The following is a 24,346-nucleotide window of genomic DNA, read 5'->3' on the forward strand; positions in this document are numbered from 1 at the left end:
TCTTCTCTCATTTAAAAGTTAACAGTATTACTAAAATATTTGAAACTTCGTGATTAAGGTCATGGGGTTAAGAATTATAGTACAACATCCGAATTGCAAAATTAAAAAAAAAGTATTTTGAGATCTTTGCAAAGTAGTACTTTATCATAGAAATAATTTCTCCGATATGAATTTCCATCATTGAAGTTAATGATCTTCATCGATACAGCTATCTGAAAAATCGGTTTAGTTAAATGCTCAGTCTGAAAAAAAAAAGATTTGAGACGTTAACTATACCTTGAAGTAGATATACTACACAAGATGACACTAATCTTCTAATTATTAACATAGTTTATTAACAAATGTATAGTTAAATGTCTTCTTCATGTGAAAAATGAAATATTTAATGAGGATTTACGTAATTCTAATATCAAATATTTGTAATAAACAAGAAACTACACTTATATACAGAATATAACGAGTTTATTCGCTGAATGTTTAGTAACGTATATTAATTGATTTTAATCAAATAAAAAAGATTTTAAACAAAAAAGTTAATATATTCCTTTGCTTCTAAAAATGAATAAAATCTAAATTCTAAAAACGAGAATATCAATAGTCTCGTTTAAAGTCATCATTTTGCTAGTTCTATGGTCGATACAATAACCTTGTCAGTAAAAACAACCTATCATTAAGTCAAATTTTATACTTATTGTATGGCCATTATTTATACAACTCCAATATTTATACACTGAATTTTCTAAGGAATTTTCCGTTTTCCCGATCATGACAAGAAGCACACGGCGGATTTGACCGGTCAACAGGGGATGCTTTATCCTCCATGGCACCTGATCCCACCTCTGATGTTTTTAGAGATCCGTGTTTGCTCTGCTACTTATTTGTATTGTTCAATGGACTTCTGATCTTGATTACTGTTCGTTATCTCCATATTTGATGTGAAGGACTTTTATTTCGAGTTCACTGGGATATATAGAGTTGACAATACTTTGGAGCAGAGCAAATACGGACCTTTAAATTTAGAGGTGGGATCACGTGCCATGGAGGAGTGAGCATCCCCTGCCGACCGGTCACGCCCACCGTGCGCTCCTTTTCATTATCGGAAAAAACCCGGGAAAATCCGTAGACAGTTCAGTGTACAAATTATCGCCTAACAATTAGTAAGAAAAACGTCTGTCAGCATTTCACTCTATGAAAGGTTGTAAGTGCTGACAAGGTCATTGTATCGACCATAGAACTGGCAAAATAGTGACTTCAAACGAGACTGTTGATATCCTTGTTTCATCGACTTTTTTGTCAATAGCTTGCCTTGTTTTAGAAATTGTCCATACGTAGAGCATGCTCTTGCGTATCGAATCAACTGAGAGACATAAACCCCATATGCAGATGATAAGGTATATTGCTACATTAGTAAAGGAAGTTGACGATTGAAAAGTTGATGTCTTCACGTCTTGTTTGTGTCCTGTCTTGTCTGTGCATTTTACAAAAGACAAAAATTTGAAATAATAACAGTTATGACAAAGATTATAGCTTCTCAAAACTATAATCAAACCTCAAGATCAAGTTCATGAGGTCAAATATCATAATACAATCCGCAAAGTCTTGTCATAAGTAATGCACATGTGAAAAAATTTATATAAAAAACAGTATACAATCGGAAATTTCTTGAAACAGGTAATGCACGTGTCAAATATAAATGTCATATCTTCTCTCAATAAAAAATTATCAGCAATGGTAAAATGTTTGAAAATTAGGTCAAACTTCAAGGTCATGGGGTTAAAAATCATAGTACATTTGGAAATGCTTGTCAATGCGTGTCAAATATGAATGCCCTTTCTTCGCTCTTTCAAAAGTTAGCACCACTGATGTAATGTTTGAAAATTAGATCCGACGTAAAGGTCAAGGTCACGGGGTCAAATACTAAAAATACTACAGCACATTCAGAAACATCTTGACACAGATAATGCACTTATCAAATATGAATGCCGTATCATATGTCATTCAAAGAAATCACGAAAGTTAAGTTTTTGAAAATTTGGTTAAACGTGAAGGTCAGGGTCAAGGGGTAAAAATCATAATGATAGCATTTTTGGAAACACCTTGTCACAGATAATGCACATTTTAAATATGAAAGCCCTATCTATTCTCAATTAAAAATTATAAGCAAAGATAAAACTTTCAAAAGTAGGTCAAACTTCAAGGTCAAGGTCACGGGGTCATAAACCATAATAATTTGGAAAGGTCTTTTCACAAGTGATGCACATACATAATATGAAAGCCCTAACTTTTCTCATACAAATTTTACAACCAATAAAAGTAATGTTAAATTTTTTGAAAGGTAGGTCAAACTTCAAGGTCAAGGTTACAGGGTCAAAAACTATAGTATATTTGTCGCAAGGAATATACATGTGGATATGAAAGCCTTATCTCTTTTCATTCAAAAGTTATGACCAAGGTTATAGTTTTTGTGACAGACAGACGGACAGCCTGACCTACAAATGAGGTTTAATGTCCCCTCGCTTTCACGAAAGCGGGGACAAAATTACATAGTTAGCTAAGTAAAATGTTAATATAGAAAGAGAATGTTTGCATTAATCAGCAATGGTGTTTAAGTTTTGACGTACAGTAACTGTGCACTAGCATTAGTCAGAACATAGCTTTTCCTTGAAGGCGGATATTGTTTTCCTCCAGACACTGGTACGTCCGACTTAAAAGGAAACCATAAAAGATGCTATAAATTAAAGATCACAGTTATAAGCAGTAAAACACCACACGCATTTCGAAAGTGTTCTTTAAAGTAGCTCCCGAGTGACTTTTGTGAGTTTCAGGTTGGACATGCATACAAACAATTTCACGGGGACAACAGAAATGACTTTGAAATCCGTGAACTACATGTTTGCAAATGACCGTCTATTCATTTCCATTTTCCTGATGACGATTAGTTTCGTCGGACTAATAGCAAACGTTGTCATCGTGTTTGTGTACATGTTCCGAATGCCAAGGTGGAGAGAATCCAGCCGTTTTTTTGTTCCATTTTTGGCAATAAGCGATGCCATAGTTTGTATAGCTGGACCTGTCTTCCGGGTGTATCTTAACTTTAACTTTGTTGTGCCGAAATCGAACATATTTTGCAGGAGCAATGTTTATTTCATTAACGTGTTTGTTATGATTTCATCAATGATTTTGCTTTTAATAACAATTGACCGTTTTCTCTTCGTTTATTACAATGGTTTGAAATCGTTCACTTTGAAACCAAAACAGCTTGCTTTGATAAGTATCTTAACGATTGCTTTCGGGTCACAAATTCCTATATGGATGTTGTTTGGTGAGCTGAAAATTAAATATGCTACACATCAAAGACACGATATAGGTAATATAACTCTGTACCAATGTAGTGAAATTCATGGTGAGAAATATAAGAAATCTGCAGTGGCAGTGACTATTTTTCGTCTTGTGTTTATATTCTGTCAGGTAATTGTCATGATCGTATTGTACTCCCTGATTGCTCGCGTTATATACAAAGGCTTATCCAGAATTCGAAAGAAACGAAACACAACACTGAAGAACTCGATCAGCAAGACGTCTGATTCTGAATCACTTGACACCAATACACTCCCAAGGAAAGAGATGAACCAAAAAGGGGGACGCTTAAAGTCACTGATACTGAAGAAGCAAGTATCTAAGGAAAATCTGTACGGCCATTTTCGAAAACATCGTTTCACCTACACGTTCATGCTACTGACTGGTATATACGCCCTTAATCTTATTCCTTCCACCGTGATTACACTTTTATCCATTGTCCTTGGTGAGCACACATTCTGGTATCGTCTCTCTTACAACGAACTTCAGTTCAGTTTGCTGGCCTATAACTCCGATATCATAGATTCTGTGATTCATCCTTTTATTTATGGGTTTTTGGATACGAAATTAAAAACAGAGATCAAAAAAACTTTTAAATGTTGAAAATGGAATGTCCTGCTATAAAACTATGTGTACCGTAAATCACTAATTTTTGCGATACTTTATTTTCAGATAAAATGAAAATAAAATGAGAGAAGTTTTCTCTTTTGGTATTTATAAGCGAGACAAAATTTTCACGAATTCCAGTTATTCTTAGTAATTTATGTATAATTATATATTATACAAAAAGACACCAGAATTAAAATTTTGCGAGCAGACGATCTCGCGTAATTACGCAAAAATAAAATTCTCTTAAATAAAAAGTGATTTACGGTATTATGATGCTTGTTTATTAAATTTAAGGAGAATAAAATGTATCCTGCTATCCATATATACTTTAGTTTGTACATGTAAGTATGATAAAAATTATATACTTGTATGGTGCACATGTATTAAAACTGAAGCATTTTAATTACCTGACAGAGAATTCGAATTTGAATGCGAAACTTGCATAAAATCTTTTTTTATTTTGGTATGAATCAAATAGCATTTTGAATAAATTTCTTTTAAAAATAATTTCCTTATTGGCAATTTTATGGCAGATATGAATCATCACACCCCCAGGGATACATGTATCATATATTCTAATTTGAACTTGACTAAATTTTACTTCTGTATGATTCAAAAGGCAATTTAACACTTCTTGTGGAACCTTCCACACAGATGATAGCAAAAACAATTCGTCTCATTTTGAAACATTTTATTTTTCTCATCAGTTACAAAACTGGTCACGGTATCAGAGTGGTAGGGCGTAAGCTTCGTGATCTGGAGGCCTGGGTTCGGCTCGCCGCGTTAAACCTAAGACGTAAACATACATGTAGGTAGTGGCTGTTCCTTCGCCGAAAGACCAGCATAAGAAGTGGAAGTCATGGGTCTTTCGGATAAGACTTAAAAACAAGACCCCGTGTCACGGTAGGGGTTAGCACGATAAAGAACCCTCACTGCTCAAAGTCCCTAAGTGCCGAGTACAGGTCTAAATTTGAAACCCTTCACCTGCATACGGTGACGTCTCTATATGAGTGAAAAATTCTTGAATGGGACGTTAAACAACATACAATCAATCGCACAATCTTAAAATGAGTCATGTTGCAGATTTCATTTTCGTAAAATCACTACGTATACGTGTCAGCAATGACATATCTAGCTAAACGTGTCTCTATGTTAATGTGAATATGCAAGCTTAATGTGCAAGAAATAACTAAAATAAGTATAGTGATGATTTCTTGTTCATGTAATTCTTCTATTTGTGTGCGTGTGTATGGATGGGTGGGGGGTACTGTTGAGTGAAAGTTACCTTAGTCATGAAAAATATCAGAAAAAATCTAGATTTGTGTGTGTGAATCCTGAAAGAAACGATCTTAGTTGGCAATTACCAGTGTTGTAGAGTAGGATTTCCCCCATAGCCAGCCCCCCCCCCCCCCGGAATCTGTACTGTAGAGTAGGGTTTCCCCTGAGGGGAAATCTCGCACTAGAGCCAAATTTCCCCCTCTTTATTTCTCAACGTATGATTTCCCCTCTTTTATTAATGCTTAAATCATATCAACAATATTTGGATAAAAGTTTATTTGAAAGTCAACTGATTCTTTTATGGAAATATGAGTGTTTTCAACTCAAAAATTGTCGAATTTAGTATGAAATCTAAAATTTGTTGTTGAAATCATTGAGTCTCAACCCAAAATTTCCCTCTTTGGGAATTGTAAAATTAATCACTCAAAAAATCGTAAGCTTCGATGTCTCAACGCCCTCTATTGGTGCAGAGGGGCGTGTTTACTCACGGATTTTAAAATTACATCAGGTCACTTTAAGTTATTTGATAATTTGTTTGCCCTCTGAAGGCCAAGTATTTCATCTATGGATCCATCCTTCTTACTAAGAGTGTGTGAGAAAATTCTAAAATTTCTGTTATTGATAGGTTCAACATATATGTCATTTTTGAGTATTTGAATCGAGTAGTTCTTCAAAGGCAAAAAAGCCAATACTATAAACACAACGATACAAGAAACACTGCTTTTGTAAGCCGAGACATGCGTATCAAAAAGTTCGTGGACTAGCGCCATAAAATTTTAGCTTTAGGTACATCAATGAATTTTTAAACATTTAGTTAGCATCACCTTTTCTATGTGTAGAATAAACCATAAATCATAAGTTATATTTTTTAATAAATTGTTCATGTTTTTGTTAGCAATGGTATGTCCAGGCGGCGCAACCTCAAATATGACGTTTTTTTTTTCTACCTGAGTGTAACTGACAAAAAACAGCTCTTGTGGTATAAGCATTAGTCATGAAAAAATCCCGTAAATTCAGGCATTTGGTACAACACAATTGTTCCGTAAAATCTGTAATTTTTACCCCATTCTGTAAATTCTATGAAATTTTATCGTATATTTTATATGGAGTGTCCAAACAATTAAGGGCTTGAAAATGACGTCAAAAAGGGGAAGGGGTTTCTTTTTCCAACATTCTATAAAGTTTCGCACCTGAAAAACTGGTATAGACCTACGGAATGTTTGAACGGGCTGCAGAAAAACAAAATGCATCCAGAGTACTCTTAAATACCCAGAAAGATTCAGAGAGATGAAAAATGCACAGTTAATGTCGATTTGTAGTCAGGATGTCAAAAGTCAGTCAAGTCGAAAAGTGACGTTTATCATGTGTGGTAGAAAATGAACAACAAGCTTTATAAGTATTCTGGCATAATCAAGTGAGAATTTTTCCCTGTGTATAGATCCATTTACAATATTATATGCATTGAAAGCAGCTGTACATGACATTGTAAAGTCATATAAACAAGACGGGCTTAAGTCCTCACTTAACTCCATGTAATCTCATCAAGATAAGTGTATAAGGTAGACAGAGCGGACATTGAAAAACAATGACGTTGTCGGACGTCATGAAACTAAACGGCGACAGCGCCAGGTGATCATATAATGACTTTTTTTATTTTAGAATAATTTGGCAAATTATCAACGTATCAAGCTAAAATTTTCAACATTTCTTAAACTTTTGTTGATTTATGTTCCTTATAAATTTTGTCAGCACAGACTACATAGTATTAATTTTATCGCATTAGACCACTTTTTGATAACCCCTCGTATGTCCCCATGATCACAGCAATGTAATATTGGATTTGAAAGCAGAGAGCAAATATATGGACTCTGTTTTTTTTTTTAAATTACAAAATTTCAATCATGTTTTAATCCAGAATTTCGGAGAGACACTTACACATCAATACACTTACACATCAATATTATGTACGTATAGTTTGAAATTAATTTGGGGAAAAATCCATTTAATAAAAATTCTTTATTTCTATGAATACAGTTAAAATTTGTCCAACCAATACATTGTACCATATTTTTTTTTAGAAACGAGGTGTGACAAGATGAAAATAATAAGATTGTAAGCCTAAAAAAGTACGGTTATGTAGAAAAATGAGAATAAAAAATTTCAGTTTTCATACTTCGTAAGCTACACGGGAAATGGACGCTATTTTGAAGAAAGAACACTTGTTACAATATGCCTTCCCCTTCCCCCTCATACATAAGTAGAGCTATGATATTTTAAGGGGGGATTGGCCCTGGGGGAAATGTGACTCTATATCTATTACACAGAGTAGGATTTCCACTCGGAAAACTGAATATCAGTGGTGTGGGATTTTTGTAGATAAAACCCTACTCTAGAGCCTACTCTCGGGGGGGGGGGGGGATCCTACTCCAGAGCCAGTTTTCCAGGGGGAAAGGTTTTAAGTTAATTTTAACCATCTCTCTAAGGGTTCTCTTGTAGAATTATGGCTTCTTGAACTGTCGACCTTGTACTCTTAACTCGTTAGTGACTACACGCGTATTTGCAAGATACTTTTAATATTGCTCATAATTTCTACAATAGGAAGTGTTTTCATTAGCAAAAACAGTTCACGGTAGCTCAGTCGGTAGAGCGCTCGCTCCGTGATCGGGAGGTCGTGAGTTCGAATTTCGGCCGCGACTGACCTAAGTCGATAAAAAAAATGGGTAGCAACTGTGCCTTCGCCATGCGCTCGGGACTTTGAAGTGAAAGTTGCGGGTCCTTCGGATGAGACCTTAAAAACCGAGGCCACGTGTCACGGCAGGCGTTGGCACGATAAAGATCCCTCACTGCTCAATGGCCCTGAGTGCCGAGTAAAGGTCAAAATTTGAAGCCCTTCACTGGTATATGGTGATGTCTCTGTATGAGTGAAAAATTCTCGAATGGGACGTAAAACAACATACAATCAATCAATCAATCAATCAATCATTAACAAAATTGTAATCGTATCTGTACTTAAACATCATACATTCAGTTTCTCGCTAAGCAGGATATACTTATTTTCTGTGTGGTATAGATGATAAGTTTTTCATAGTTTATACATTTGTATAGTCCTTCTGTGAATAATAATTTGCATGTCATCGATACTTGTCGGAAGCATTCTTTGCATGCTACCGGTAATACGTGGGATGTCGTGATACATACATGCATTACTCAAATCCACGATGGAAAACAATGCATCTCTGTAATATGTCATCTTGGATTTTTCAAGGAAGTCACATATTTAAGGCAGTTTTGTGTGTGATTTTTCTTGTGGCACATATTAACTAGCTTATTGTTTGCTAAAGCCCTCATACTTGGTCATTAGAATCTTTAATAGAGTAAGATAGCCAGATAGAGGGTTACTTAATTCTAAGTCTTGGTGTAATGCTTAGAAATGATACAATCTTAAATATTGAGAACAAATAACTGTATAAGATTAGAGTTAAGACAATTAAGTATTTACTGTAAATAGAGAGTGTGAACTGTGACACCTAAGTCTAAACCGGAAAGATACATGATTAGTTGTATTTCCTCAGTAAAGATAGAATCATATGCTAATTGAATTCTTTATAAAAGGCTTCCATTTTTATCGTTATTACTTCTGCAATCATCGTCAATAAATAGTGACACGTCAGTATACAATAATTACAAAGTCTGCCATTCTTTCTCTTTTTTAGGGTGTTATTATAAATTAACCTTAAGATATAAAACTAATGATTTGTCATTTTTACAGATCCTGTACACTGCATGATCTTTTTTCCCCAAAAGATGACAAGATAAAGTAAATTGTTTGAATGTTTATTTGTTTATTTGCCACATAGCTAAATTCAAAATGTTACTTTTTAAATTATAAATCAACGTTCTTTGAAATTTGGTTTTCATTTTTGTTTTTATTTATCTTTTATTTCTGAATCTAAACAGTACCCGTTAACAATGACCAGTTATCCCTGGTATGTAGGATAACCAGCAGCATACTCTAAACACGTACAATTCCATAAAAAAATATGGTTGTTTTCAAAAATACATGTATTAACATGAAATTCAAATCCTGCAATTAACAACTACTGATGATTTTTTCTTGTATGGATTTCAGTGCTGATTTGGAAGCTAGACTCTCAATATAATATTTTTATGAAAATTCAGTATTGAAGGGTTTGTGGAATTGTTTTATATATATATATATATATATATATATATATATATATATATATATATATATATATATATATATATATATATATATATATATATATATATATATATATATATATATAAATGGCTATGGTTAACGGACATCTGGGTCACTCAGTTGACCTATTGCTATCCGTTTTCATTTATCGTTGTGATTCGGTCTTGGTCCTTTAAGTTTAATCAGTCCATCCTAGGAGTCATCTTAAGTAATAATTTTATTTCAATCAATGCATACAAGTAACTCCTATAGGAGCCTCATCCCGCCTCTGGAATTTCTAGGGGTCCGTGCTTATTGCCCTATTCACAGATTTGTATTGGTTTTATTATTTATTTTTTTTTTAGCTTGATCACTGTTCGTTATCATGACCAAATTCATCTATGAGTTAAAATGACACAAAAACTATGCATTTCATGGTCTCTTGGGGATGTGATCAAGTCCATCAAATTTAATGGAATCTTTAAAAAAAAATCTGTCGTTTTAACCGCTGGACATGGGCTCCTACCAAAATTTATGTTCCTCGGGTTCATGGCTAAGACCATTGGGAGTGGCTAAGTTCATCGTAAGAGGGAATTTGTGAATCTGTGAATCGCTCCTTTTCATAGAACTTTCAAAATCTATATTAGTATAAATAAAATGGATACTGATGCATTTCCTAAAAGTATAAACTTCATGACCTCAGGATCCAGGCGTTACTGGTCCCAGGGTGTGTCTAATAGGACCATATATTTAAAGAAAAATCCTCTTTCTCACCGGAACTTTGTCATGAAACTGTACCTTCATGATCAATATACATAGGGCTCGCGGCGGGTGTGTGTGACCTGTCAAGAAGGGATGTTTACTCCTCCTAGGTACCTGATACCACTCTGGTTTTTCAAGGGGTCCATATTTTGCCCTGTTCACGGTTCGTTTTGTTTACTGGATATGTGCGATTTGTCACTTTTCGTTATACGAGGGTCGTTCAATAAATAATGCAACAAACGGTATATCATAGTAAATGTAGATCTATTTAATTTTATTTTTTGACAGTTGAAACGTTCAATTAAAGAACCTCTAATCACAGAAAACCCCACGATTTTTCCTATTGTTCTCGCAAAGAAATTAACTTTTTAAGTAAGCATGGTCACAATGAGTTGAAAACTATTTAAAATGAAGATGAAAATGAGAGCGTATGTGAAAACTGTGCTTCTTTACATAAATCGCCGAAGAACTCATATTCAAGATATGATTTTTATATGTGGAAATAATAGTCTTTAATGCTGTATAGTTTTCAGATTGATTCAGAAATTCAAAAGTAAAAAAGGAGAGTTAAAATATAAAAGTCAAACTGGTCGATTGTAATTCGTAGGGACACCAAAAATTATCGATGCTATGTGCAACATGATATCTGAAAATGTCAGATTGACACCGAAAGACTAAGACATTAATCATTTCATTATCACAACATTTTATAGAATTCTGACAACGGAAATGAATATAACAATATTTCTATCAGATAGGTGTCTTATTTTCTTAAAATTGCCTAAGAGAAAACACGCATTAAATGTGCCAACGTCTATTTAAAAACAAATATTTTAACAAAATAGAAGATTTGTTAAATTTGAGTGATGGATGTCGGGGTAGAGTTTCATAGCCAAAAAGGAAGATCAATAATAAAATGTGGAATCAAAGAAAAAGCTATCGTTATAATTATTGTAAAGAGAAAAAAAGTGCTCCAAGCATGTTTTATTTCTTTTCATTTTTTTTCAAGAGGTCCAGTAAAACATGTACATACGCCCAAAGGAAGGACCATCATTGGTTAGTTTTATGTTCAAATTGCACTGAGGAAAGTGAAGAGATTTCCTGCAAAGGAAGTCCAATTACCGTCCCCAGGGTAATTTTCTTGCTCCTGGCAACGCTGATGCAAATAAGCACAGAGAAATAAATGAAATTCTGAAGAAAAGAAAGTTTACAGAGCTTTGCCATCCCCCATATTCACTAGATCTCAGTCATTGTGAAATCTTTTTATCTCCAAAAAGCATGAAAACAATCAAAGGAAGATTGTAAAATATTAGATATGTCATGGAAAGTGATATTCATCAGTGTCTTTGGTGCATCCCTAAAGATGAGTATGCTGAGGTTTTCTGGTACATGGGTACAATTTTAAAGACTTAAGGCACATGTTAAGGATAATAGGGAATGCTTAGAGGGATTGAAAATGTTTAGAAATGTATAACGTACTTTTCTTTCTTTTCGATGACCTATTGCATTATTTATTGAACGACCCTCGTATTCATCTTTCATCTGAATCAAAAGTTCCAGCTAGTGTAAGGTGGTACTGAGTTGGTCATATCAAAAGTAACTTATGATACTGAGGTGAATGTCAATGCCCATGGATATTGTACATGTATGTTTTCCAACAGTTTCTATGTTATTTAACTTAAATCTGCCATTGCTAAAGTAGTTTTTCAGCTGCGTGTTTTCTAAACTTGACCTTTATTAAAGTACATTTCTCTCTTATAAATGTAGAAATGTTGGGAAATTACCAGGAAGTAGCTACAGCATTTACATGTACAATTACAGAAGGTATTTTTTACTGGCTTTTATTAAGTCACTGAGTAAATATAAACACACTTGCAATTTCCGGGTGATTAATTTTACATCAAATAATGGGATATACATGTAGTATATTTACATTACCGGATCTTATCACAGGCTCTTATTCTATAAATTGAATTCGATGAACTGTAATGTCATGGTAACTAATAAATACATGTAAACTCTGTAATATTCTTTGAAATTTCTACTGTTCTTATTATTTGAATCTTTCTACAACACAATTTTTGTTACACAAATAGAAGGTTTCAATATTTATAAGTATGTGTGAAATTTTCTCAAAATGCTTTTCATGCAACAGTTTTGGTCTAATTTAAAACTAGTTACTAGAACTGGGTTAATTAATGGTAATGTGTAATTATAATGCATTGTAATCATTACATATTTTCATAGTAATGTGATGCAATATGTAATGGACTATCTTTCAATTACATGTAATGGTAATATAATGCATTACTTACATAAATGTCATTAATGATCATTACCTTTTAAGTACATTGCAATTACCTATCGTATATTAATCTTTATTATTATTATTATTTAGACTGAAACAAATCATTGCCACTGGCAGGTGATGTTTTAATTAATATTACATTCTTGAAATTAAAATCTTACTTATTTCTTTTTTTCCAAATTTTAATTTATTCAATGGTGATTGATAGACATACTAGAGAATTGTTTTAATAGAAAACTTCTTGACAAGACAATTTTAAAATCAATTAAGAAAGCTAGAAAAAAAATATAAAAAAAATCATTAAGTTAATTATGTTCAAACAGAGCCCCTTAATGTGTCCGCTATGAGGCCCCCAGTGGGTCCAGAGCGAAGCCCTGATGCATGCCCAGGGGGCATAGCTCCCATAAGTCTTGAGTTTTTTTTCAAATATTTCATTTGTTTTCTTGCAAAAAATCCACATGCCATTTCGCTTCTCTTTAGAAAATACCCCCCCCCCCAAAAAAAAAAAAAAACCACTAAGTTAATTATGTTCAAAAATAGAGCTTCATAACATACAGGTGACATTAGTATACACTACCGAGACCCTCCATTTTTCAGTTACATAGAAACTACTACAGTCAAACTTGTCATAGCGGTCACATTTATCCAGCGGTCACCTGTCCTATGCGGTCATTTTATTTCCTCCCAATGAATTTTCCTAAATAATGTAACTCTATTAAGTGGTCACCTGCGTAACGCAGTCAGCAGTCATCAAATTTCATGTAAAATCACCGTTTTACCTCGTATATAGCGGCCATTTCGTCCAATCCCAGATCTAGACCAGATCAGACCAGATCTAGAGTCAGGTGACTCCCAATTTTTGTCACTAATGTAAATAATTAGTCTAGTATGGCGAGATCATGGGAAAATAATTAGCCTAATTAAAACCGTTTAAAATATTGGATAATTTATTTATTTTGTTTAAAGAAAACTCAAACAAGGGTGTTAATGACCGAAATGGTTATCAGGAAAATGAACTTATGAAAATCTTACATTATGGAATTGGAATCTGGTTTAAAAAATTCTAAGTGATATTAAAAAAACAATGCATCCTTATTTATCTATTAATGGGTACAATATTTAGGTGTTTCCTAATTATTAGTTCACATTTGGCATGCCCAACTCTGATAGGTGTTACTGCATGTGTAAATGCATGGCAGGCAGTTTTTAACACCTAGGAAACGTTTTATTTGTAGAAACCCTAAAACTGTTTTGTATACACAATGTGTCCTGATTATCTTGTGATTTTCAACTAGGTAAGACGACGCTTCATTGCTCATAACACCTTTGAATTTGATATCAATTTGTATTGTGCACTGCTTTGATCAACTGAGAGTACATGACTTGTCTGTTTATTACGCAACGATTTATGTATTTTTAAACATACAATTGTTAATTTTATGTAACTAAACGTGTTTTTTTAAAGATGCAGTTTAGATAAAAATACATTATATTTAATTCATGGCATTGCATGATAATTTCTTATCGTAAAAGAAAGTTTACGATACTAATATCGTAAACTAATATACTTTTTTTGTTATCAAATTTAGCTTGAACTTAATCTTGAGACTATTAGAATTTATTTAAAAAAAAAACTTAGTGAGACCATTGATGTCAAATACATATCCTTCTTTAATATTCTATGATGTAGTATTGTAAAACATCAAACTAACATAAATTGGAAAAGAATTTTCTTGAAAAAGATGAACCTCTCTTCGAAGGTCACCTCTCTATAAAGGTCACTTTTAATGATTCCCGAAGGTGAGTGCTTAATACAGGTTTGACTATACAGTATATATTTTTTCAACAACTCGATTTTTCTTTTTTACTAAGTTCCTTCTTATGAAATGGACTTGTAAGCAAGATATTGATGCCTTTGTTTTTATACTTAATTTGACTGCGGTTTACTCCGTCTACTTTACCAATATATAGAGCTCACGACAAGGGATGTATACTCCTCCTCAACACCAGTTCCATCCTCGGGAATTTCAGGAGTCCGTGTTTAAAGCACTGTTCACAGATTTTTAGTTTTTTTTTTTTTTTTTTTTTTTTAGATCATCACTGCTCATCAATTTCACCTATTTCATACTAGATTAGTGTGATTTACTAAAGAACACAAAGACCTTTGAGAAACATAAAGGTATTATCCATCATTCATTTACTGTAGATGGATAGTCACCTTTCTAGACACTGGTAATTATGATCTTTACGTGTATAAAATTATATCTTTATTAATGTATGTCAAGCGTATCAGATGAGCTAATTTATTTAATCAAGACATACATGACAATGCTATCAGTCAATTATGGTCAAGCCCATCATCAAACACTTTTACTCTGGTCAATATAAAACTTTATAAAATTAAGATATATTAAGATAAACATTCTCTTAATATAAATTTCACAGAGATTTTCAACATTTAGACTATTGTGAACTGCCTGTGTTTGTAAAGCGTATTATTATAATTGAAGAGGAACTTGGAATTAATTCTGCAAGTGGTAATTCAACTTATACTCATCGTTTCCTTTCTAAGGAGGAAATTCTTCAAAATTATACATCAGTTTTTAGTATCTTTAATACTCCCAACAACCCAACTGAACTTGAATTTCGATACCATACCTATACTGGATATCTAAACTAAATAAAAATCTTTGCAAAGATACATAGTGGGTTCTAGTAAATGTTCTTACAAGCCTCTTTCTCTACTGCTCACAAAAAATTAGCAGCAGTGAATTAACAACTTCGGGAGTATTGTACAATAACATATTTGAGAAGAGGTTTTAATCAGATATAGATACTAAAAAAACCCCAAGGAACTTTTAGAAAATTTGAAATCCCAAAATTTTACCACAATCAATAGCATCAAAATGAACGACTTTTCAAATCTTTCCCTCGAAAAATTAAAGACCAGGCTTTTTCAATAAAAATGGAACTCGTAAATTTACATACTTTGTCATTGGTCATCTGCAAACTTATTGTTATTAATCATTCTGATTCCACACACAAGTACTCCGAAGTTAAAAGAATGCTTTTGTTTCTGATTGACAATATCTATGTATGTTTTGAAGATCAGGTCTTTCAACAATCTGTTAGAATTCCCAGGAGTACTACTTGCGCCCCGTTATTAGCAGTTCTGTTTTTGTATTCATATTAGGCAGAATTTATTCAAAAACTTCTACATAAAAAGACGTCTTTTGCCGTCGATTTACTCAACAATTTTCAAATTTTATTTCTGTATTGGTTCGATACATATATTTCTTTCAATTGCACTTGACATTAAAATTGAAGTCTATGGGAAGCACATGCGTTATTAAGATATTGTAAAAAAGTAATTTAAACTTCAATACAAATATCTTGGTGAAAATATGCATAAACTCTCTCTTTATCAAAATATGAAATAAATCATTTACCACAGATATTTTGACTAAATTAAATATTCTTCTTTTCATCAATGGCAGATAACTCCACAAAAAGGTTTAAAGTGCAAAATGGCCGGCTTCTCATATGTTATAAGTCACGTGAATTTGGTTCACTTCACTTTCATCGTTATTTAGCAATATACATTTAGCTAGTTTAAAATGATAAAAAATTGTCCAATATCCCTTCATTAAACATTAAATACCTTAATGCATAAAAAATATATAAAATAGAAAGTTTATCAAAAGAAACATTTATTACAATAAACTACAATAATATTCAAATCAAAAATTTTAATATATATATATATATATATATATATCTATCTATCTATCTATCTATCTATCTATCTATCTATATATATATATATATATATATATATATATATATATATATATATATATATATATATATATATATATAAACATGAATTAGAAGAAAAACTTTACATTAAAATATCCAAGAATTGAACTATTTCTGATTATATTCTAGGACGTATTTTATCAACGAAATCTAACTCATTCTGCGATTTTCTCTTTTGAAGTAAAACAATGCATCTCATCATTTTCTTTTCAAAAATCATCAAATTTATCATTTGTTCTCATCAATAAGGTTTAAGTAATTGAAACTTGACAAATAATTAAATCTTGTAGAAAAAGTCTTTATGTCAAATCAGCGACTTCTGTGCAATTGCAACTACATGTATTGTACTTTCAGAGTACATAATTAAAAAAAAAATCTAGCTAAAAGATATGAAATTCTTTGTTCAGTAAATCTAAGGGCTACCCGGTTTTGATACGGTTTTCTGCCTCTAGTTTTATCATGCGTTTGTTTGGTTTACCAGTGTCGAGCATGGGAAAAGAGTCAAATTGTAAGAAATATGTAGGTTTTTCGCCAAGTCCATCAGCAGATTGTCTGACCTCGAAATTCTCGTCGCAGAAACGCTTGACGTCAGTCACTGTGACGCCAGATTCCTTTTCTGGAACAAAACACAGACAAACCTCCTCATACAGGCGCTTATCAGGGACAGGAACAACTGCAACGTGGAGAAGGCCACCCATTTGGATGACTGTATCCTCCACTGCATCCGGCATGATTTTCCTAGTACCACGAGAGATAATATCTTTGATCCGCCCCTGAATGATAACTCTGTCATCCTCGGTAACGATGGCTGTGTCACCAGAGCGAAACCATCTGTTTCCGAGGAAAGATGTTTTGTTTACTTCTTCATTCTTGAAATATCCTCTAAAAACCATTCGGCTTCTAATACATAGCTCTCCAGGCATTCCTCGTGGAACAACACTCCCATTTTCATCAATGACCTTGAGTTCTACTCCTCCACAAGGACTACCAACATCTCCAATTTCTAGTGTGTCACCTTCATTTAAAGGTGATCCCATGGTTACAAACCCTGCTTCAGTAGATCCATATACAACCACAAATTGTTTAGTAAATATATTAACAACTTGCGTGTAATAATCATCGATTATTTGACCTCCAGACATGATTATATCCGTCTTAAAGTCGTCTTCGTAATAATCTTTCATGCTAATTAAGTCGCCTAGGAAATATGGCATTAACAAGGCTTTCGAACATTTTTCTTCTTTAATTATGTTCCAAACTGCCATGACGTCAGAGCCTCTGATAGCAACTGAAGAATCAGTGAAGACCCTAGTCAGACCGTTGCTGATTTGTGTAACAGGCGATCCACCAACCCAGCCAAATGGTCTGTCGTTGTAAGTTTTTTCTTGAATCGAGGCTTCTGTTGGATTTACCTCAAATAATTCAATGTTGCCGATGTCAAAATGAGAGTGCGAGACCATTTTTGGTTTACCAGTACTTCCGGATGTTGTAAAAATTAAGATTTCGTCTTCAGGGTAAAGTGTTGGAAGTTTAATATCAGAGTCCTCCATTTTCAGAATTTCGGGCAGATCACGGTAACTTTTAATTCCGTCAACTTTTCTGAGAAACAAAATTGTCGAATCATTAGAATCAACATCTTTATAGTCCCTTGATGGTCGTCGGCGGCGAAAGAGCGCTAAAAGCTGAAATATGGAATCAAGATACGCTTCTCCTTTGCCTGGATCAATCAGGAAAGCTTTGCAGTCAGCCTCTCGAAAGATATCCCAGAGATCCCTGGCGTCAGTGACGCTAAATGTCACGTGCACAGCAACACCTCCCGCCAAAATGATAGCTAGCTCTCCGATAACCCATTCCAAGGTATTCGGACCAAACAAAGCAATCTTATCTCCCTTCTTAATCCCTTTCTTAACGAGAAACTTAGCTAACTTGGAGGCTTCTTCGTTTAGATCTTTATACGTCAGTGCTTCTCGGGATCCGTCAATGCCTCGATGAATTAATATTTCATGGTCGGGAAATCTTCTTGTATTCCTCTCTATAAGTTCTGTTATTGTACGGTATCTGTAGGGCTTTTCTCTTGGTTTTGAGAGGTAGCTAAATTCCGACGACATTGTATAAGCCCTAGAAAAATTCAGCTGTTTTAGAAATTCACTTTATCAATGAAATACTGTCCCTTTATTCGTAGCATTCTAGACCTTATTTAACTTTATCGAGATTTCATTTCACACGCTTATTTGAGCGTAACAGTTTTGACATGTATATTAATAAAAAGGAAATTGTAAATTAAAAGGACATTTGTAATAGCCTCAGAAAATTTTCATAATTTTGAACAAACTATCATTTTAGGGCTGTTATTTTTCTTACAAATTTTCTTGTAACAATAAACTAGTATTTACTCAAAAAGTAACACTAAAGCTCAATTTGTACCTATATATAGTTACTAATCTTCCGAATGTCGGTACTTACATGTATTTAGATTTAATTCATAATTTTTCTAAGGTTTTTATCATAAACAACTTTTGAAAATAGAAAACAATTATTGAAATTCCCTTTTCTCATAAAATACTTAAAATACTATTCGTTTTAAACATTGAAAGATTAATGGTATCACGTACCTCTTGCCCGTTCGATGGAATGGCCTCTTAAAAATACCTGACAAGGAGTCGACTGACACTTTATCAACTGAACATGACAATTGGTTCCAGGTCAGTTAATACGGGAGATCTGTAGGTCCCTGAATTTGTCAACTGGACAGGCGGGTTTACAACACTATTTGCAAACAGGGAAGATTCTACATATATAAGGATGACACGATATCAATGGTTCTGTGACAGCAATGCCAGTATATCCTTAGGGACTTTTTTTTTCTTATTTTAACAAACATTCTAAATGTCTTTATTTGCGGTAGACACATATTATTATACTCTACTTTTAAAAGACTCGATCATTCATCATAACTGGTGCTATTTTGCTAACTGGAATCTTGCTCGTAAATGACAACAACAGACACTTGGAATATGGATCATACACACACACTCTTTCCAGTTTTTTTTTTTAATTAAATCAGGGATCGACACACTTTTTTCCGATTCGTGTATTCTAATATGCATTACATATTATCGATATCATAACTGTAGGCCTTTTATCTCTATTAACTGTTTTTAAATATCTCGTTTTCGACTGATACATTAAGCAGATAAGAGAAAATGTGATAACAACTGGCATGTAACTTAATTAGTGTTTACTAAAATTATGATGTATGAATGTGTTACGGTGTAAAATACGACTTTTCGGACATATTATAAATTACTGTGTAAATTAACTTTTCGGACTTTGTGTAAATTGTTATAAAAACTTTTCGTATATTTCGGCAAATGTGACAAATTCTATAAATTCCGCACAGCTTTAATCCTACATGAGGCACAGTCAGAGATGGACAGTTAATCTCTTAATTGACTTCTTTTTATATTTATTGACACTTAATCTTTCATCTACTTTAATTCTATTATATACATGCCGCTAAAATGTACCAGTCGCTCAATAACTGTTTGATAATTGATTTCTTTATACATTTTGTTAATCCTTTTTTTTTTGGTCCTATCTTTGTTCAGTATGTATGTTTTGTTGTTGAAAAATTATAGGCAGTTGGAATCAGACCTTCGGTGCTGATACATCCCAAACTCATGTAAAAGTATATTCCATGCTGATTCTATATAAAAGTACTAAAACTATAACGCGTGTTGGCTTATTGGAGGTTTTATGAATCTGGGTTCAACAATAAGAGGAAAACTCACCGGTTGACCCAGAATTAGAATTTGACGGACAAATTCATACCGTAATAAATGCGTCGTCTCGTACAGGAGCATGTTCGTAAACAAATTTAATGTTTCATGAATATTCATAGCAGACTTCTTCGTTGAAATTTTTCTGGACGACAGAACTTGTATGTGACTTCTAGTTTGCTTGATCTATTTATTTGCAATTATATCTCTTCATATATACGTATTATTTTTAGGTGGAAACAATATAATTTCTTTAACTAAACTGCCTTTTGTAAATGAGATCAATGTAAATTTCAATTGTAATAAATCATATGAACTTTGAAACATTACAGGCACTGGTTGACTTTCTTTATACATCAAGTGTAAATTGTTCAAAATTCTAGAACTGCGTTGTAATGTCCAAGATTTTATACTGAAAGGAAAAAAAACGCAGGGTAACATTTTTGACTCCGTGGCCGAAATTGGTCAGATGTATAGGTTACTGTGTACTAAAATCGGTGTTCAAAATTACTCAACCGTGAAATTTATGACGTCACGTACATGGAAAGTGGTGAAAAAACCAAAAACACGTGCATATTGATGATGACAAGATTGTTAACACATTTTATAGCACCACTCGATGCACTGGAAGTATATACATTGTTTTTCCATATTTACAGTCAATATGAATTTCTTGCAATCATGGTACGGCTGACGAAAGTTTCATTGGTCAAGGATTTGAGTTGCCTTAGGAAGAAAAAGGCAACAGCATGTTGCTGTGCAGTTTGCTAAGAGATAAATTTAATTTTTGAGAATTCAGAGGACATGAACTACGACGCTTCACGCCTGCATATTTCATGAAGCGCGTTGGCGATTCATGATAAATATACAGGTGTGAAGCGTTGTAGTTCATGTACCTCATGAAATCAAAATTAAATATATTCATATCTTATATTTACATTATTTTTTTGATGACTTGCCACAAATTTTTGTCATTCAACGATCATTTTTGAAAAAGAAAAAAATGCACTATTTTTTTTACTTCACAACTTTTTTTTACAGCATTACCACTGAAACTGATTTAAACGAAGTAGGCAATCATAGTCGTTATATTCACCCTAAAACTGAAAGAAACCGATTGCTTTACTTTGGTCCGTGAGCTCCTCAATTTTACATCGGTTTTACTCTCACTCGCGCACGTATGGATCATATGCCTAATATTTCAGCATGTTTTTCCGCGGGAAAATGTAGCCAGAGTTTTTCAAGACTTTCTCGCAAACATTCACATTTACCAAATCAACTGGCCTCCGTTAATTCTATCTTTTTCTCCAATTGAAAATCTTACGGACTAACTGGACGGTAGGGTTTGAAGGCGTCGGAATGCCCCAGCTACTCTCGACCAACCAAGGGCTGCCCTTTCGGAAGGGTTGAATAATATCCCTATGAGAAAGATTAATGTACTGATAAACTTCATATAGAGGAGAATCAAGTGTGTGACAGATGCACGAGGTAGAAAATGAGAATTTTTATTTTCACTTTTGGGGGTACCGTCATATGAATTTCAATAACTCATGAACACATGATGAAATATCAGTCAAAATCAAATGAAATTTTGCTAACTTGTCAATGGCGGATCCAGGGCCGGCGCGCTGGGAGTGCCCCCCCCCCCCCACCCCGTTCGAATTTTTTTGTATGTAAAACTTATAATGTCCATTATCTTAAAATCAAGGAAAAAACTCTCTTATTTGTAAGAGTTTGTCATGCAGCTCCCGGACCCCCACCAGCGCCTTGCCCACTGCATGGGGGGCTTCGATGCAGCCCATAGACCCCCTGCCCTCTACTGCGCCCCCCCCCCCCCCTTTACAATATTCCTGGATCCGCCACTGCTTGTTGATTAAAGACGGGTTTAAATGTTTAAATGTTAGATAACAAACTGGAAAATACGTTCGAAATAATAGCATCAATTCACTTCATAAGTTTATCCTGCGTTTCTTTTTCCATACAGTATATTATCATCATCGTCATCATATTTTTGGTATCATGTCATCATACATAAAACAAATACACATAATTATATATAATCCTTTGAAAGACAATATTTCGGAAACAAGAACTTTATAAATAAATAAATATTCAGTTAACTACATTTTTAGAAATATAATTCCATTGTGACTAGATGATACATGTACCAGGATAACCCATTAAAGCTCGAGAGCATTTCCAATGGGGTCCTATCTTAAATTTATAGCATAATAATGCAATTTTTCATCATTAAAGCACTATGAAAATTGTTTGGCCCTATAATTTTAGCACTGCAGGGGTGTGCAATTAAAAAAATCAAGTACTAGCCCACGGGCTAGTGGCAGCAATAAAGTTACTAGCCCCAAGTAAAAAGTTACTAGCCCAAATGTAAGGGGGTGGGGGTGGGGGGTTAACAACTACATGTAATATTGAAAAAAAATAGATTATTGTTGAAAAAATCAGGGTTTTAGGGTCATTTTCTTTAAAATTAAAGTTTAATTCTCACTAGTTAAATTGAATCATGTATAAATAAATTATTATGATAGAAAATAAATTCGAATTAAAATAAATTATTTTCCCCTTTTCTGAGCACTGCACTAGCTCATCTAAAACGAAGTTAAATCAATTTTTTTTCATCCTAAATTATTGAAAACAATGGAAATATATTTTTTGTAAATCACATAACACTTATCTTTCAGTTGATTGAGTGATCGTAAATAATTTAATGAGATATCTGCCTTTATTTTAAATAAACAGAGGAATAGAGGAAATTCGGATTAAAAAAAACTGATCGTTTTTTTGGAAGTAAATAAGTCAGGAAGTGCTGCAAAATGGATAAGATTATGGAGATTTACGAACAGTTGGGGCATGCTGCCTGGAAACTTTTCATTGGTTGGGAATTTAATGGCAAAAATGAGTGAAAATACCGGAAGTGATTTTCATATATTACATTTGGTATTTTTAATTTTTACTAGCCCAAGGGGCTACCTGCATGCAGAAAACCACTAGCCCGACCCCCAAAAATGGTAGCCCCGGGCGTCGGGCGATGCTAATTGCACACCCCTGCACTGTGTAACTTAAACATCAAACTGGATTTAAGTATGACAACACTGATAGTATCAATATAATAATAAAATATGTTTTATAAATTATTAGTGAAACGTTCTAAAACGCCCTTTTGTAAGCTAAAACTCTTAACTTGTTTCTTAAAAGTACTCCTTCCTTTAGCATATTTTATAGAAGCTGGTAAAAAAAGTCCTGTCCTTAATGCCATTATAATAAAAAGTATCTGCTGGACATGCTTTCACATGAGGTATAAAAAAAAAAAATCATTAGAGGATGCTCTATAGTGTTGCGTGTAGACACAACTGGTCTTAGAGTGAAATTTTCACCTAGATCAGATGGCGCACAGCCATGGTAGATGTTATACACATGGTTTAATCTGAGTTGTCGTACCCGGTCTTCTATATTTAAAAAAATATTGAACTAAGCACTTTACAGTTTATGGAATGTGAAGGAGATAAATTTAGTATATATCTTACCATTTTGCTTTGACATATTTGTAATTTCTTTTTCGAACTCTTTGTCAAACCTGCATACCATGCAAGCAGGCATACTAGTAATCTAAATGACATTAAAAAAGCAACTTGTTGTTAATTTTTTGTATAATGGACTCAATAATAAATTCTCCACTCAAACACTGATCAATAAAAACTCCTAAATATACAGTGTATAACTTTTTCCATAGAATGTATTGTATGTCCATTACACTCAATGTGAAAGTCTTGAACACTTGTAAGCTTCTTTCTTGATCCAAATAAAATACATTCCGTTTTCCCCAGGTGTAGAGATAATTTATTATCTATTAGCCAATTTGAACATTGTTTTAAAACAGTACTAAGTTTTTCTGAAATAAAATCTACATTTCTATGAGAAAATAAGATTGCACTATCATCAGCATATGAAATAAGTTTGCAGTCAGGATCAACACTGGAAGCCATATCATTGACATAGATTAAAAATAGTAGAGGGCCTAAAATACTGCCTTGTGGTGCCCCACATTTTACAGTACCTGGGTCAGACATAATATTTTCATAATGCATATTATTTAATTCAATGCTGCTTTACAAACTCCCCAAAAATTTCAAGCTTTAATAACCTTTAAATTTTTATTGCACATACATGTATCACACATTTGACAGCATTTTTACACTTCAATTTTATGTTACA

General features: G+C 33.4%; 1 protein-coding gene across 1 annotated transcript; it reads right to left on the reverse strand.

Moving 5' to 3' along the window:
- Positions 1 to 16,744: 16,744 nt before the first annotated feature.
- Positions 16,745 to 18,984, reverse strand: LOC133187885 (medium-chain acyl-CoA ligase ACSF2, mitochondrial-like). The gene is made up of 2 exons (XM_061323275.1): positions 18,950 to 18,984; positions 16,745 to 18,455 (listed from the first exon to the last, which is right to left on the reverse strand). The coding sequence occupies exon 2, from the start codon at positions 18,443 to 18,445 to the stop codon at positions 16,757 to 16,759; it is 1,689 nt and encodes a 562-aa protein (XP_061179259.1). The 5' UTR covers positions 18,446 to 18,455; positions 18,950 to 18,984; the 3' UTR covers positions 16,745 to 16,756.
- Positions 18,985 to 24,346: the final 5,362 nt, after the last annotated feature.

This window comes from Saccostrea echinata, unplaced genomic scaffold (genome assembly GCF_033153115.1).
Source record: "Saccostrea echinata isolate AGI-Se365-2 ecotype Australia unplaced genomic scaffold, CSIRO_AGI_Sech_v1 ptg000015l, whole genome shotgun sequence".
Lineage (NCBI taxonomy): Eukaryota > Metazoa > Mollusca > Bivalvia > Ostreida > Ostreidae > Saccostrea > Saccostrea echinata.

Coding starts and splice junctions, on each gene's coding strand:
- LOC133187885 (XM_061323275.1), bottom strand. CDS start 18,445: ATGTCGTCGGAATTTAGCTACCTCTCAAAACCAAGAGAAAAGCCCTAC.